This window comes from Syngnathoides biaculeatus, chromosome 4 (assembly GCF_019802595.1).
Source record: "Syngnathoides biaculeatus isolate LvHL_M chromosome 4, ASM1980259v1, whole genome shotgun sequence".
NCBI lineage: Eukaryota > Metazoa > Chordata > Actinopteri > Syngnathiformes > Syngnathidae > Syngnathoides > Syngnathoides biaculeatus.
This window is the reverse complement of record NC_084643.1, coordinates 15,463,926-15,481,421: the sequence shown is the minus strand read 5'-3', so window position 1 is coordinate 15,481,421 and position 17,496 is coordinate 15,463,926. Positions and strand designations below refer to the sequence as shown.

General features: G+C 39.5%; 1 protein-coding gene across 4 annotated transcripts in view; it reads left to right on the top strand.

The window, feature by feature from the left end:
- Nucleotides 1–17,496, top strand: part of olfml2a (olfactomedin-like 2A) — a 55,769-nt gene that overhangs the window by 28,549 nt on the left and 9,724 nt on the right. For 2 of the 4 annotated variants that reach the window (XM_061818427.1, XM_061818430.1), the window contains 3 exons: nucleotides 4,195–4,494; nucleotides 7,645–7,830; nucleotides 12,032–15,427. In XM_061818427.1, coding sequence (XP_061674411.1) covers nucleotides 4,195–4,494; nucleotides 7,645–7,830; nucleotides 12,032–12,636 — 1,091 coding nt within the window. In that variant the 3' untranslated portion in view covers nucleotides 12,637–15,427. Of the gene's footprint in view, nucleotides 1–4,194; nucleotides 4,495–7,644; nucleotides 7,831–12,031; nucleotides 15,428–17,496 lie in introns of those variants that run through there. The other 2 variants (XM_061818428.1, XM_061818429.1) reach the window with 1 other exon arrangement.

Sequence of the window (17,496 nt, the reverse complement as noted above, 5' to 3'; positions counted from 1 at the left end):
TTTTGGCGCGAGTTTCGTAAATCTGAAAAAAAATGCCTATGTCTTGTTTTGAAAACAAACTCTTCAAATGTATGGAGCAATGGAATGTTGTGTCACTGGAGTGCTGCCATGGCCATGACATGCCTCAACTTTCCTCTTCACAACATTATGTGGGCACCCTCACCAATGCAGGGAAAACAATTTCTGACTCCTTCCAATCCTCTTTAAGTTTAGTTGAGTGAATCGGTATACTGAGTTTGCCTAGGGCACACGCACATGATGCTGTCAGGCCGGGTGTTCTGCCATGTATGCAAGGCTCAAACCCAATCCCTGTCAAATCAGTAAAAACTTTAGCTTGATATCCATAACCCTGAACAACAAAACAGGACAATATTGTAAAAGAATATCTTTATTTGTCCTTGGAAGGTTGAAGAACCTTAGTGCCACAGAGGCGATTTAAAACACTCACATTTTCGCTGAGAGTGGCTAAGTATTTCCAAATGTGACTGTTGATGACCACAGTTCCACCACAACAGCTGGATGTCAGCATTTTCTCAGGGTCATTGTTGGAGGAAGTTTTTAGCTCCTTTATAAGTCATTATCGCCGTATAAAGAACATCTATTCGTCAGAATAGATTGGAATGTGTAAAAAAAAATAAGGCTGAATTACACTTCATATTATATAAAAGAATTACAATAAGTGAAGCGGTTGCATTAGTAAAATATGGATTGTATCAGTATTATGTAAGAATATATTTATCTGCGGCACTGTGGATCAGCTGGTAAAGCAATGTCCTCACAGTTCTGAGGTCCTGGCTTCAATCCCGGACCCACCTATGTGGAGTTTTCTCCGGGCACTCCCACATCCCAAAAACATGCAACATTAATTGGAGACTCAAAATTCCCCCTTGTGTGATTGTGAGTGCGGCTGTTTGTCTCTATGTGCCCTGCGATTGGCTGGCAACCAGGTTAGGGCGTACCCCGCCTCCTGCCCGTTGACAGATGGGATGGGCTCCAGCACACCCTGCAACCCTTGTGAGGATAAGCGGCTAAGAAAAAGGATGGATGGATGGATGGATGGATGGATGGATGGATGGATGGATGGATGGATGGATGGATATATTTATCCAGGGTGGCACAGTGACGCAGCTGGTAAAGTGTTGACCTAACAGTTCTGAGGTCCAGGGTTCAATCCCGGACCTGCCTGTTTGGAGTTTGCATGTTCTCCCCATGTCTGCATGGTTATTCTCCGGGCACTCCAGTTTCCTCCCACATCCTCAAACCATGCAACATTAATTGGACACTCTAAAATGCCCCTAGGTGTGATTGTGAGTGTGGCTGTTTGTCTCTATGTGCCCTGCAATTGGCTGCCAACCAGTTCAGGGTGTACCCCGCCTCCTGCCCCTTGATTGCTGGGATAGGCTCCAGGACTCCCCGCGACCCTCATGAGGATAAGCAGTGAAGAAAATGGATGGATGGCTTTATCCAACATTCCTGTAATCAATACACCCTTAATGAGGATCATAATGCTCAGTTTGTTTGAATGCATTTGAGAGAGGTGTTTATTTATTTCAGGGGCAATAAAGGCTATAATTTGTGATGCTATTTATATCAGGACCAGAAATTATAGCCGCCCACGAATGGGATCAGCATCGTTCAAAATCCAGCTGGGGACGCTTTTTCCAGGCCCTCTGTACTTCACTAAAAATGAGCCAGATGAGCTCGAGAAGGACATTTATACTATACTATACATTTTAATATTTGTGCTGGGATCACATATCAACATCTTAACTTTCAGGTTTTTATAGGTGTTTAAACACTTGAAAAAAAAATCCCACTCACCGCACCACTCATCAATAACATTGCTTTGCTCATTTTCTCACATCCATATTCTGGCCTTTTCTGTCCTCTCCTATGTTGTTGTCTTGGTTAGTTATTCCCTGTTCTCACCAGATTCCCCCTGGGCCCCTCACCCCAAATCCACAAATGACACTGTTTTAATGTTACTCTGTTCAAATATCAAGACTGTCTCACGATTGTTCCTCTGTTCCAAATTAATGCATGTTTTTGGGATGTGAGCGAAACCAGAGTGCCTGGGGGAAAAACCAACGCAGGCACAGGGAGCCCAGACTTTCAAAATAATTACACTCCATAATATGGAGAAGTTCAGTGAAGAGTCTGGCTGTGACAAGCTGAGATGTCCAAAATATGGGCGAGCTAAAATCTGTCTGAAAATTTAACATTTCATTAGAAAACAAGCCTAAAATTGTCTATTTCGGGGTGATATTTTTCAGAAAACATTATTTGTAAATCCAGAACTATGGAGGAAGTGCCATCTTCCCCCATCCCAAAAACATGCATTATTTGGAGACTCTAAATTGTCCGTAAATGCGATTGTGAGTGTGACTGGAGTCTGTCTCCACGTGGCCTGCGACTGGCTGGCAACCAGTTCAGGGTGTACCCTGCCACCTGCCTGATGACAGTTGGGATAACCTCCAGCACTCCTGCAACCCTTGTGAGGATAAGCGGCTCAGAAAATGGATGGATGGAAGGAAGTTTGGATTTTTACTTCGTCAATGATAGCAAATCATTTAAATTAAAAAAAGGAAAGAAGACATTCATTGCAAATTCATTTCAACATACATAAGTGTGTTTTTTCAGCTGAATTTTGTACTGATGCCATCACAAACCCCTCTAATAAATTTGAAATATGTCCGATGCATGGGTGGGCATGGGTGTCTCATAAAGGCAAACACCTGAAGAGAATCTCCAAGCCACAAATTTAATGGCATTTAAGGTCCCAAAACTGCGATCAACACCAAAATTGATGCAGACATCTCTATTACGCCCACTCACAACTCTGTAAATAGAGCAATTGACCCAGTATTATTGATTTTATGGATGTGTAAGCAGCAGCATGGTGGAGCATCTCCCCATGCCCGTGTGGGTTTTCTCAAGTTTCCTCCCATATCCCAAAAACATGCATTAAATGGAGACTCGAAATTGCCCTGAGGTGTGACTGTGAGTGTGAATGATTATTTCTTTCTATGTACCCTGTGATTGGTTGGCAGCCAGGTCAAGGTGTACTTCGCCTCTTGCCTGAAGATAGCTGGGTTAGGCTAAAGCGACCAATGTGAGGATAAGCGGGACAGAAAATAAATGGACAGCTGTGTAAGCGTTTTCCTCCCCATAGACGTTCTCAAGAGAAAAAGCTTAAGGATGTCATTCACCGTTGTGTTTGTATCATTTTAGTCTATGACAATCCAATAAAATGGCAATTTTTCCATATATTAAATTAGCGATTGAATATAATTTTGGGGTTCTATCTGTTCGTGTGAGACAGCTGTTGTTCAAATAGGAGGGGAATGACATATGAAAACAATATAAGTGTAGTACCAACTTGAACAAAGCAGATTGGAAACTCAACCAAGCTGTCATTATTTTTTATTTCCTGAAAAGTTGTCACTTTGGACATGAGAGAATTCCGCCAAACAGCAACGATACTGTATATAAAATATGGTTGAATACTGCCACTTCATAAAATAGCACATTCCTTTTTCCACATGGGCTATGCAGTAGCTCCGGTCAGGATTTTGTCCCGTAAAATTTGTCATTTTGGAGGTGGACAGATTCCACCCGACAGCAACAATGTATAAAATATGACAAAATACCGTTACTAAATTGTATAATATATTGCTTTTTCCATATCTGCTATGCAATGAATTGAGTCTCTACTTCTGTCAATGATGTTACCCCAATACATGGTGGAGGGGGTCAATTTTGGTAATGAAAAAGGAGTTAAAAGCCCCCTTTTCAATTAGTTATTTAATAGTTGGCTCAAAATTTATCGATATTGTTGAAAACAACTGCCAACGTAATTGTCTTGAGCAAGAAAATACAGAAAATCAACTTATATGGATCATTCAGGGGTCATTCCTACTTTAATTATAATTGTTCACATACTTTCCCACAAACACTGACTTTTTTTGTATTGTTTTCTACAAAGACATGCACTTTATTTTTTAGAGCCATCATATTTGTCAATACTCTTGACTAAATGAAGATTAGATCACATTGCATGACAAATGTATTCTGAAAACTATGACATTTCAAAAGGGTTATTACATCTTATCATTCTTACCATTCTATTTTGTAAGTGTCCATACATTATTATATCACCAAAGCTAACTAACCAACGTTTTTATTCCATGTCAGACAACCCAGCCAAAACCTACCCACGCCATCATGTCACTGAAACACAGTCTGAAGATGGCGGAGCTGAAATGGTGCTTGAAACCATCGAAGCTACAGTAGCACAGTCTACCGCACCCAGTGCATTTCCAACTAGTATTACACCTACCACCATGAGGACTGCTGCAACAGCTCCTACCATTGCGTCAACCACTATGACTATCACCAGCCAAACTACAGTAACTGCAGAAAGGCCGGCTCCCACTATTGTGCTACTGCTTGACAACGCCAACAACAACAGTCGATCCACTCTCCACAGAGCAGGTTACATCTTGAATATACTATAGAGCTTGTGCACCTACGTCATAAAATCACGTCACTTTTGTTTACGTCGCCATATTGCCGGTCTAGCAAAGCATTGTTCAATGCTAAGTCGTTTGGAGATGACACGAAAATATGTCTTATAGCACAACACCCAGAGTCTTGTCCGATACCATAAGACATTTAGATGATGGAAATAAACGAAGGTACGTGGAAAAATTGGATAAACTCGGCATGGAGTATCCGTATTTAATGCCAAAGTCGATGTTTCTGCCGATAAGAAATTTGATTGTTAATTTGCTTCTGCTTGTCCTGGACAACTGGATATGCACATGTATCTGGTGAATAAGTCTTCCACATTTACATGCAAGAGTTTGACAGCGTATAAAAGTCTTGATGCATACAACTACTTCGTTGCTGGATCTGTTCTTAATCAAGAATAAATCCTACATAGCAATGGAGCCACTCAGATTTTTTCAATACAAATACCAATATTTAAATAAATGACCCCTGGTTTTACACAATCTCTCATTCATTAACTATGATTGGGAAAAAAAAAAAGACGGAGTCGTCTCCACAGAAGGTACAGGGAAGCAATTGCGGCCACATTTAACCTCTGTAAAGCTCTGTGACAGACGGGCACCATGTATTTTGTTGGGCACCATCCATCATGTTTAATTGCCAAAATCCATCGATCTTTTCTGGTCTTTTCATCTGGTATTCTATAGAATGACCTCTTTGAATATTTGTCTCGTCTGTTGTGACAAGCAATAGCACAACAGGTCTCGGGCAATTTGAAAAATCTGCTCTTCTTCTTCAGCTCCCGCAGTGCAGAACAGCTAGGTTTGACCGACAATATGGCGCCGGGCAAACAGTGACATCATGTGCACGAGCACTATATACTGGTCAACCAAAATTAAATGTTGAATCTATTTTTTTTAACCTTTTTCACCCTCTCAGGTAGCTTAATTGGAAACAAAACAGCAACGGGTCTGATGCTGTTTAGTTCTTGTATGAAAATAGGAAAAGAGACTATATGAATGTTTTAGCAGTCAAGTCAAATGAGAAATAGGCAAGTGATATACAATAAATAACACGAGAATGTAGTCAGAAAAGGAGTAAAAGAGAAGGTCTTTTGGTGTATAAAAGAAAATCCCCTAGTAGCTTGGAATGATCCAAGACATGTATGACATGTACAGCCATGACATGAGTCCAGTGTTCCAAATTATGAGTACTGTTATGCATATCAAAAACCAAAAAGAGGTTGTAAAGAAAGCTGCCAAAAAATCTGTGATATTTCTGTCATTACATAAATATAATGAAAATAACAAAACCAAATTTTAGGCCAACCAAAAAATAAAATTTTCAACACAAATTATATTTCAACAAAGAAATCTCTCTTCGATATCACCTTTCATCCACTTGTTACATATTTAGCATCAGATAGGTATTTTAAAGTTTTGATATTTTGAAGGAGACACAGAGTATTTGTATCTCGAACATTTGTGAAGCAATGGCTCTCCAAAACAAACTGATACACCTGTATAGAGCTCGTGCACGTGATGTCACCATTTTCACGGCGCCATATTTCTGGTCAAAAAGAGCTGCTTGACAGTGTGGGGGACATTGAACCGGAGCAGAAATTCACAATGCCCGAGACTTGTTGTGCTGTTTGTTGTTTCAACTGATGAGACAGATATTAATAGAGGTCATTCTATAGAATACCAGATGAAAAGACCAGAAAAGATCGATGGATTTTGGCAATTAAACATGATGGATGGTGCCCAACAAAATACACATGACTGTGTAGCAATAACTTCATTTCAGGTAGGAATTATTCTTTTCAATCTCAAATTCCCCAAAAGTATTTATAATGCCAAGTTGGCTCATTTGAGAACAATGTATTGAAAAAACAAAAACACAGGGATTCGTCTCCAACGTACACGGAAGCGTGTTGTGCCACACATTAAACTTCGGTCAACCTCTCCCCGACAGACTTTTTTTTTTTTTTCAAATATGCATTGTTTTCAAATGAGTCAAATGCGTATTTTAAAAAAAGAAAATAAACAGTCAGTCACACAGAGGTTTACGTAGGTTAAAATGAGGCCGCAACACGCTTCCTATCCCAGTGGTTAATTTTCTTTTCTTAAATACGCATTGGACTTATTTGAGAACAATGCATATTAAAAAAAAAAGTCTGTCATGGAGAAGTTTACCGAAGTTTAACGTGTGCCCACAACACAGAAGAGCCGACTCGCTATCTTTTTTTTTCTTCCAATCATTAATGAATGCGAGTTTGTGTAAAACCAGGGATCATTTATTTAAATATTGGTATTTTTATTGAAAAAATCTGAGTGGCTCCATCACTGTGTGGGATTTATTCTTTATTGAGAACAGACCCATCAACGAAGTATTTGTATGCATCCAGACTTTTCTATACTTTGAAACTCTTCCGTGGAAATCTCGATGACTTACTCACCAGATACATGTGTATATCCAGTTGTCCAAGACAAGCGGAAGCAGGTTAACAGTCCAATTTCTTATCGGCGAAAATATCGACTTCGGCATTAAATATGGGTCCTCTATGCCAAGTGTCTCTCATTTTTCCACGTACCTCATTTATTATCACCTCCTAAATATTTTACGGTATTGGACAAAACTGAGCATCGTGCTGTAAGACGTATTTTCGTGTTGTTTTCAACCAACTTAGCATTGAGCAATGCTTAGCTTGACCGGCAGCAATGCCAGTCACATGATGTAGGTGACGTGGGTGCACAAGCAAATATACTATTATGTTTTTAATGTTCCTCTTATCTTATTTTCATTGGTTGTTAGGCTACTTCTCAGAATACGTGTGAAAGAACATGAGAGGACATAATGAAAAAAAAGTCAATATCAAAAAGTAAACAGATTTCCAATATGGTAATTAAATATATTGTGAAATGTATTGTGTTTTGACAGTCTGCATAGTGACATCAAAGAAAAGGGAAGAAGACTGTTGCTGTCTATCATCATTTAATGATTATTAGGACTGTATACTATGTGTGTCTTTTGACTGGGAAAAATATGCAATATATATAGTTGCAACAAAACTATTGTTAAACATGAGTTCAGAAGGAAATCACAGGTGTTAGACCTGAATGTTCTCCACAGGGAAAATCCTTCACTGCGAAGGGACTCTTGCATCAATCGAGCAGCCGGAGAAGAAACACAGTTATGGCCGCAATGAAGGAGCCTGGATGAAGGATCCATTGGCCAAAGACTCGAAGATCTACGTCACAAACTATTACTATGGCAACAATCTGGTGGAGTTCCGCAACCTGGAAAACTTTAAACAAGGTGTGCTTGTCCAGCAATTTAATCACAATATCTACGCATGAAAAACATGAATGTGGGTGTGATAACTGAACAATTAATATTAAGGTGTCTGACCATCTGAAAGACGAGCCATCCATTCTTTCCCTATCTTGCTTGTCCTCATTAAGATCACAGGTGAGCTGGAATTGGGTGAGAGGCAGATTATACCTTTTAACTGGTTGCAATTGCAGGCCATTAGCATTTACATTTACTCATACAGTATCGCCAATTAAGATGCACGTTATTTTAATGTGGGGTCAAAGCCAGAATTGAAACCTGTGAACCCTGTCGCGTAAAGTTAGACGAAATTGGCTCCAGCTCTCCTGGGACCCGAATGAGGCCAAGAGGTTTAGAAATGTTTGCCTGGCTGGCTGGGTAGCTGCCTGGTTGGATGGCTGGCTAGGTGTATGGATGGATATTACTCGTATTTTTGAATTACATCGATGTAATTTTTTTTTTTTTTCAGGTACTCACCAAACAGTACAAAGTTTACAAAAAGCTATGGCAGTGTTATCTAATTTTTTCCTTATTTGTATAATAATATGACATGTATAATATCTAAATATAGTAATATAATGTAAATGTTCAAATTCATACATAATTTTGTTTTCTATCTATCTATCTATCTATCTATCTATCTATCTAATCTATCTATCTATCTATCTATCTATCTATCTATCTATCTATCTATCTATCTATCTATCTATCTATCTATCTATCTAAGTATCTATCTATCTATCTATCTATCTATCTATCTATCTATCTATCTATCAAGAGAGAGAGAGAGAGGCACTTCCTGTATGAATAACAGTTGTTTGGTTGAAGTGGGTGGTGTGGGGGTGCAGTGAAAGACATTGTCTTACCAACTCGTGTTCTGTATTGGTTAAATACAAGCAGGTGACAGACAAACCAACCATATCTTCTCCTACCTTGCCACTAAGTGTAGACACAAAATAGAACAGAGTTGTTTAAATCAAGTTTGTGCTGAGGGAGGCTCAGTGAACTCGGGGACCACAATCACCCCTGCCAATCCAGAGATGCAGATATATGTCAACCAAGACGGCAACTCTAGAGAAGAGGGTATCCAAGCTTTATCTTAGCCTTATGCACTCATACTACGGTATCATACAAAATACATAATTGTTTTGTACTGTTTTTGCTGCCTAAAATGCCAAGAACAGTACAAAGGTATTGCAAATAAATGTAAAAGCTTGAAAATGTCTGGAAAGTTTTTTTTTTTAATTTATCCAAACCTATGAGATTGGGGTGCTTGGTTTTGACAATTAGCAGTGGCGAGTCAAGGCTGATCGTTTTTATGAATCGTGGGGAATTACTCTGAGTCATATTTCCAAATAGGTCAAGATTAGATTAGATTAGAAAAACAAAATGTTACTGGACCAAAAATAGCATATTCCAGAGTGGAGCATGGTTCCAGAAACATCTTTTGAAGTGGGACAAAAACAGGGGTTGTGGGTTCGTATCCCACTGGGGCCTCCACTCCCTGAGAAGGGTTGCGTCAGGAAGGGCATCCGGCGTAAAAAATTGTGCCAAACATATGTGCGTTCATCTGAGATGACACGCTGTGGTGACCCCGAAAGGGACAAGCCGAAAGAAGAAGAAGAAGGCATGCGCAGTTCGATGCCACACTAGACAGAACTCTTGCCATTATGGCCACCATGTCAATGCATTGCTTGAAAATGTTGCCACATGTAACATGGCCACCATATCAGCATGGACATGTCTGCTGGCTAACGCTAGTCATATTGCATATGGTTTCTGTGACCCAGAAATGCATGTATCCCAGTCTCTGCCTAATTGTCTCACAGCCCCATTATATATCCACCCACCCATCCATTTTCGACACCGCTTATCCTGGACAGGGTCCTGGGCCCCAGCATAGAGTATACTTACTTCTGTCCTGAGTCTAGCCTCCACTAATCTTTCCCATAATTTCATTGTGTGGCCCTCTATAGTTCCCACACCTCTGAAAATCATTTTTGTTCTTAAAAATGGGAACTAGCATACTTTTCCCCGATTCTTCAGGCATCTTCTCACCTGTATCACCAGTATTCTGTTGAATAAATTGGTCAAAAACTCCACAGCCACCTCTCCAAATTGGGTCCATACCTCCACAGGTACGTCATCAGGACCATCTGCCTTTCCATCCTCTTTTTTTGCGTTTCTAACTTCCCCCTGACTAATCATTGCCACTTCCTGGTCCTTCACACTTACCTCTTCTACTCTTCCTTCTCTCTCATTTTCTTCATTCATCAACTTCCCAAACAATTCTTTCCATCTATTTAGCACACTACTGGCACCAGTCAACACATTTCCATCTCTATCCTTAATCAGCCTTACCTGATGCACATCCTTCCCATCTCTATCCCTCTGTCTGGCCAACCTGGAGAGATCCTTTTCTCCCTCTTTCGTATCCAATCTGGTGTACATGTCATCATATGCCTCTTGTTTAGCTTTCGCCACCTCTGACTTTACCCTACGTCACGTCTCAATGTATTCCTTTCCCCTCTCCTCAGTCATCAACCAAGGAATTGGATTCTACTCTTTAAAAATAATAGGATGATCTGGCTTCGTAGGATTTGGCTTGTTGATGTAGATGTATTTGGACAATAGGCTTTGTAAATTCACTTCCATTCAAAGCATCCTGTAGTGAGGTGAGCTCACAGCTGTGTCCGGATGACTAGCTATCTTAGTGAGTGACAGTGATGCCTGCTATTCTTTGACATGTGCTCTGGCCTTCCCTTTGAACAAGGCCCAGTAGGAAGGGATTAGCAGTGTGATGTGGGTGGTTGGGGCGTTCAACAACAGTGGGGTTTTTTTTCACTCTTGGTCTTTTTATATTATCACATCTATGTCAGACTTCCTGAGGTTCAACGATTGAGAGGACTGATAGGATGTGATTTTGAAAATGACACCAGAGGGACACAATATGTTGGTTCAGAAGAGAATTATTAAATAAATGTTGGCAGTGTCACATGATACCAGTGTCTGTACACAATCTGGTATTGTACAAACATTGTCAGTGCCACCATAAAGATAACATCATCTACACAACAGTGGACCATATTAATTAATATAACAAAAACATGTGAAACAGTGGATCAGCTGGTAAAGCGTTGGCATCACAGTTCTGAGGTCCCGGGTTCAATCCCGGACCAACCTGTGTGGAGTTTGTACATTCTCCCCGTACCTGCGTGGGTTTTCTCCGGGCACTCTGGTTTCCTCCCACATCCCAAAAACATGCAACATTAATTGGACACTCTAAATTGCCCCTAGGTGTGATTGTGAGTGCAGCTGTTTGTCTCAATGTGCCCTGCGATTGGCTGGCAACCTGTTCAGGATGTACCCCGCCTCCTGCCCTTTGACAGCTGGGATAGGCTCTAGCACTCCCCGTGACCCTCGTGAGGATAAGCGGCAAAAGGAAATGGATGGATGGATCACAAAGAAGAGGGATCTTGAACTTCCTAAACAAGTTGACTTTAAATGAAGCTCTCCAAATTCTATACAGCGTGAACACAAAATATTTCATAGTGTAGAGTACCTGCAATTTCATCAATTTGTGCACATGCATTGAATGTGTCTAGAAAATGATATGCTCTGATATTTTCACTGATTCATTCCCACATTTTCTTGAACCTTTGAAATTGAACCTGGACCTTATAAATCCCCCTCTTAGAAAGATTAGTCCTCATTACCAATGCCTGAACCTACATGCGTTTTCACAGAAACAGTTACATAGTTTAAATAAAACCTGTAATTTTTTTCCATTTGACTTGTTTGATGTGGTGTGCATTAATATCAAACATAGTGGACAACAATTTCCAAAGAACTTTGGTGTAATTTGCAAATGGACAAAATGTTTCTAACTGTCAGACTATTGACCCACCGATAGTGTGTAATATGAAAAACACCTTTGGTGTATGCTGCATCCAGTGAGCATGTCATCTGATACTTCTATAACCATATTTTGTCGATATTTACTAGTTTATTGTAGCTTGTAAGGATATTATTATCATCACCAAAAGCCAATTTTACTTCATGTATGTACCAGGAATTTACCGCTTAAGCCTTGTGGTTTAAAGTTGCACTTATTGTGTAAAGTGTTGTTTTTGTAACAAACTGTAAATAGTAATGAGAAAATAATGCAATATTTTCCATGCCGTAGGCCGCTGGAGCAACCTTTTCAAACTTCCTTACAATTGGATTGGCACAGGTCACGTGGTTTATAATGGAGCCTTCTACTACAATAGAGCTTTCACAAAGAACATTATTAAGTATGACCTGAAGATGCGATACGTGGCTGCCTGGACACTGTTGCACGATGTGGTTTATGAGGACACTACCCCGTGGAAATGGAGAGGTCACTCTGATATTGACTTTGCAGTGGATGAAAGTGGACTGTGGGTGATCTATCCTTCCATGGACTATGACTACAATCAACAGGAAGTCATCATCATTAGTAAGCTCGATCCTGGGGATCTGTCCTTGAAAAAGGAAACAACGTGGCGAACAGGTCTCAAGAGGAACTCTTATGGAAATTGTTTCATCATCTGTGGTGTCTTGTATGCTGTCAATGTGTACAACCAAAAGGAAGGAGAGGTGTGGTATGCTTATGATACCCACACCAACACAGAGGCGATCCCACGTCTGCTCTTTACCAATGAGTACTCATTCACAACGCAAATTGATTATAACCCAAAGGAGAAGGTTTTGTATGCCTGGGACAATGGCCATCAAGTCACTTATCAGCTAAACTTTGTTGACCAGTGAGAGCACTTACAACTACAGTAAGCTCACAGCATGTCTGCTGTCATAGACCAGAAGTGCACAATATTCTATGGTTTCTTTGTCCTAAGAAGACCAGAGATGTACAATTACCTCCAGTATCAATGCATGTTATTTGAAGAGATGACCTCACTGTGGACTGGACAGAAACTACGGCCCTAATCTTACAGGTTGAGTTTAAGGTCAACAAGCAAAGCTGGTGTAGATATATTATGTGTTCATAAAATGTCAGCAGGCTGGCTAACTATTGAGTAGCTAAAGAACAGATCGTATAAAAAAAACATACACACATTGGCAAGATTTTTGTGACCCTTCTATAAAAGAAAGACATACCTATATTGGTCAGTGGCATAACTTGAAATTGACAAATTTAGGTAACTAATGAAAATCATCCATTGCTTTTGAATCATCAACCGTCCTTCCTTTTCAGGCAATCAATCATTTTCCAAAATTCTCAATGAGATTTTTTAGGTTTACAAGGTGTCTTCTCCATTTTTAAATGTTTTCGGCTTTGCGTTTTAGGTGTTTATCCTGTTTGAAGATCCATGGTTTGTGCCTAAGACCAAGTTTCCCAAAATTGTGGGGATCATTTCGCTCCAGATGCCTTTGGTAGTTTTGATTGATTGTAGTTCAGGCTGATATAAGACTGATGACAGGATGCAACGGTCTCATCCATATTTCACAGTTGGTATATTTTTTGTGCATGTAAAAATAGATAATGTGACAGGCCAAAAATCCAGTTTTGATTATACCTTCTGAAAAACATTGTAGAAACATCATAGCTTATCTACATGCAGTTTGGCAAGATCCAGTCCCATTAGTTTCAGATTCAATCAAGAACTATTAGAAGGGTGCCAACTCATTTGCCAATGTCTGTATTGAATTTGCTACATGAAGCACTTAAAGGAACTTCCAGGCTTGCATTTTATAGCAAAAATTCCATTTTCTTATTTTCAGCTGCCTCTAAACCTCTACAGTGGAGGGTGGAGAGTGAGAAGCCAAGATGCAGAACTCACCACAGAAAAATAAATTAGTTAATTCAATAAGCTTTCGTTAACAACTGTAGCTCTATAAAAACAACTGTGCTCAATGTTTTTTTTTTTGCCAAAATAATTAAAAGATGCTCAGCTTTGAGAAAATACAGTATACACATTTTTTATATGAATTTGAGGCAAATCAGTTTAAAGATGTACAATACAAGTCTAATAATATATATACATCCCCAAAATATGAAAATGTATATTTGCATTTCACGTAGCGATAAGAATGTCAAAATAATCAGACCTGCGAAAACATCTGCAACCATTGTAATATCCATGCCAGTGCAGAATTTGATGCTGTCATTTCTTCCAGAAAATTGCATCTTCACCGAGGTCTTGTTCTTTCTTTCTTATACTTAATCAGTATATGTATGAGTGTAAGGTTTGGTATATGTGTTTTGATTGTGCTGGAGAAGAGTAATATGCATAAATAATACAACCACTCTGTTCTCTGCCATTTTGAAAACTTAACATACATGTGTTATTACCATATGTAAAACGGAGAAAAAACATATTTCAATGTTCCTGTTTTAGATACTTTCAGATTTGCAATGTTTTCGGACTCCAAGATATTGTGTATAGTCTTGGTTTTTGGGTGTAGTCTGTTAAAATCATTTTCAATCAGAGATCTCATTTTAAACAGTACCAATCAAAAAGTGAATGTCAATAGCTGGGTCAGCGTAATAACTGTACAGTCCGTTCAGGTCAATTTAGAGATGAGGTGTAGTCAGAATCTATTTAGAGGATTTAAATTTCTGTTCATATGAATGGAAATCCAACATTTCACAAAGCCAAAGCTGCTTGTGTTGATTAGTGCCATTTAATTCAACAAATGAGATGGTTTTTGCTTGTACAGCTGAGCAATGCTTACCAAACTTTTATTTTTAAGTCCATCTGATTATTAAGCACTTTGTTCATAATTTTGTTGCATTTATTGTACAGTAGTTCCAGTCACTCCATGATGCTTTCTGCGTTTTAACATTTGATGTGCTTAGAGGCATGTGTTAAATATAAAACTGGCAAAAGCAAAAATGACCATGTACACATTTCTAAGGGTATGGATTTGTTCCTATGCTTCTCTAGTATCTGATTTCATATGATGTTTACTATTATTAGCACCTTTTTTTCTCATTTCTGTGGAACATTTAGTATAGATGTTTTTCCAGCTTTGCTGATAGCATTATATCATTGCATTATACTGACATAAGTTGTATCCTTTGTCTTATAAAGCACCAATAAGCTTCAAGTAACCATTGTGCATAATGTACATTACTATTAACCAACAGGATGCTTACTGCCATTCTCCACATTCTACTGGCTTGTACTGTATACCATGGCCAGCAGGATCAGGAAAAAGCTTTCTGCGTTTTTTTCAGTGTCCACTTGTGTCTTCATCTGCTGTATGGATATACATAATGACTGAATATTGAGCACCTTTATTATACAAGTACTTTGTTTATGTTCAGTTTCAGCTGTTGCTTCTTCAGTTAAAATTACTTCTAGATGAAATCTGAAAAGCAATTGATGACGAGTTGTGTGTATGAAGAGCAACATATTCCACTAGGATACATTCTGAATGATACACATTGGACCTTTAATGCTGTTAGGCAAATTCTACCAGCATTATATGGTACTCTTTCAGTAATATTTAATTGTGTTGATTCAGATGTGCTTATGACTAATTACAGTAAAAACAATTTGCAACATAATGCTTTTAGCATATATATGTCATGAACCTGTTTCCATGAATAAAAATTCTGTGTCAAAAAGTGTGTTGTGAAATTGACAAATCAATCTGCAATGAACCAGTAAACGCTGGTTGACAACCAGACCAATATTGAGGAGATAATGACCTATGAGTCATACCTTCTGATTTCCAAATAACTGAGCACACACGAGCTCTGTGATTCAGTCTCTATGCTTGGCTTGAGCTCAATTCCAAACTGCACTGCAAGGAGCACGGCCGCATGATTTGTTGGCAGTACATTTGAAAATCCCCAAATATATTTCCATTTCACCCAACCTCAGTAGGGACACATTGGAATAAGCCGAGAGCTGAATGGAGGAGGGTGTGGTGACTTCACGCATATGCTCTTATTTTTTTCTATATAAAGATAAGTGTTATAACACATTTCATGCAATCCTGTGTTCATCACTGTGAGAAACAAATGAAAACTTAATTTGTGTAATACTATCAGAACCCTGTCGTAAAATGTTGACACATTTTTGTCATGGAACAATGATGTCCAAGCTGGCTGGAATGATGAACACTGACAATTCACATGATCTTAAATCCAGCGCCTCACGTAAAAACAAAGGCTCTCCTGTTGCTTAACACAATTCCACTTGATCTTGCGCACATCAACAGGGCCTCTTGTTATCATCATGCCCCATCATGTCCTCAAAATAGGAAGGACCTAGGGCCAATATTCTGATGTAGAGTAACTAGGTACTTTGAAGCAAAAGCAGTCACACCTTGCTTATATTTCAATAAAGAAAAAATGCTCAACAGGCTTTCTCATCCATTGTCAGTGAGTAACCTCACAAATACACTTCTGGAAAAGTGGTCATAAATTCCCATAAATGCATTCCTAAACCTTATGTAAAGCTTCTCCGGAAGAGATTAAGATATTGTAGTTGTAGAGAGTCGACTGAAATTGTCACAAACAGATCATGGGGTTGGACTCAGAATGCACAACTCACAAGAGGAAGTACAGTTTGGGGAGAGTCCTTATTCGATCCAAGGTTGGTATACAGGGAGGCAGTCCAAACAGGCAACAGTGTAAGAAGCACAAGACACACACGCACATCTTAAAGACATAGTCTAATTATCCTGACTGAGGTGCAGGTGACGAAGCTGCTGCAGGAGGCAACCGCGCATGGGGCACTGGACTGGCCACGCTTCTGACAATGGACTGCGAAGGAGGAGAGTTATGCGACTACCCGAATCAAACTAATTTATCACTTCAGGTGTGCACGTCCTGGAATGTGAGATACCTGAGTCCTATCTCTAGTTCCTGGTTTAAACGTTCGATCTGCCCATTGGTCTCAGGATAGAATCACGTGGACATACTGACCGAACCCCCAATCAAAGAACAAATGAATTAATTGTCACTTTAAACTGCTCCCTTTACACAGTTGGCATTGTACTGGTCAATAATGGGATCCGCGTACGGGAAAGCTCACTCTTTACAAGCTTGACATAATGTGGGGCGTTTATGCACTCTTAGCTGGTCTAAAGTAAGAAGACTACATCTGTGACTCTTATAAGAAATCGTTCCTATTAACTGAATGTCTCTTGTTCTTTGTTCTTGTTAGTTTGTTCTTTGTTTTGAAAGTTTATCAGGGTGGAACCGACTGCTGCAGACAAATTCCTTCTATGTTATTGCACACTTAACCAAGAAAGATGATTCTGATTGTGATTCTTTCAACAGGCTCTGGTGTAAATAGACTCAATTCGCCCTGAGGACCAGTCTATATGGGGGTTGTGCAGCCTTTACCATGGGCCACCCGAGATCACGTCTTGATTAATGGTGTCCAATACATAGAAACTAATTCATGCAGAATGAAAGCCTGGGAATGTAATGGTGAGAGTCTGGGTTTGATGCATTACCTTGCCTAGGAAGGTTCCGTCTGCTGCATACGCCTTGTGAGGGTATTGATGCTCAATAGTTCCCATGTGCTTGACTTAAAGTGTGTTCAATAGGTTGGCATCTCAGCCTGAGTCTGTGAAAGCATCTATCCAGACTTGCTGACTCGCAGAAGCCAGAGAGACCTTAGATAGTGCCTGGAAAGTGTGCTTTTC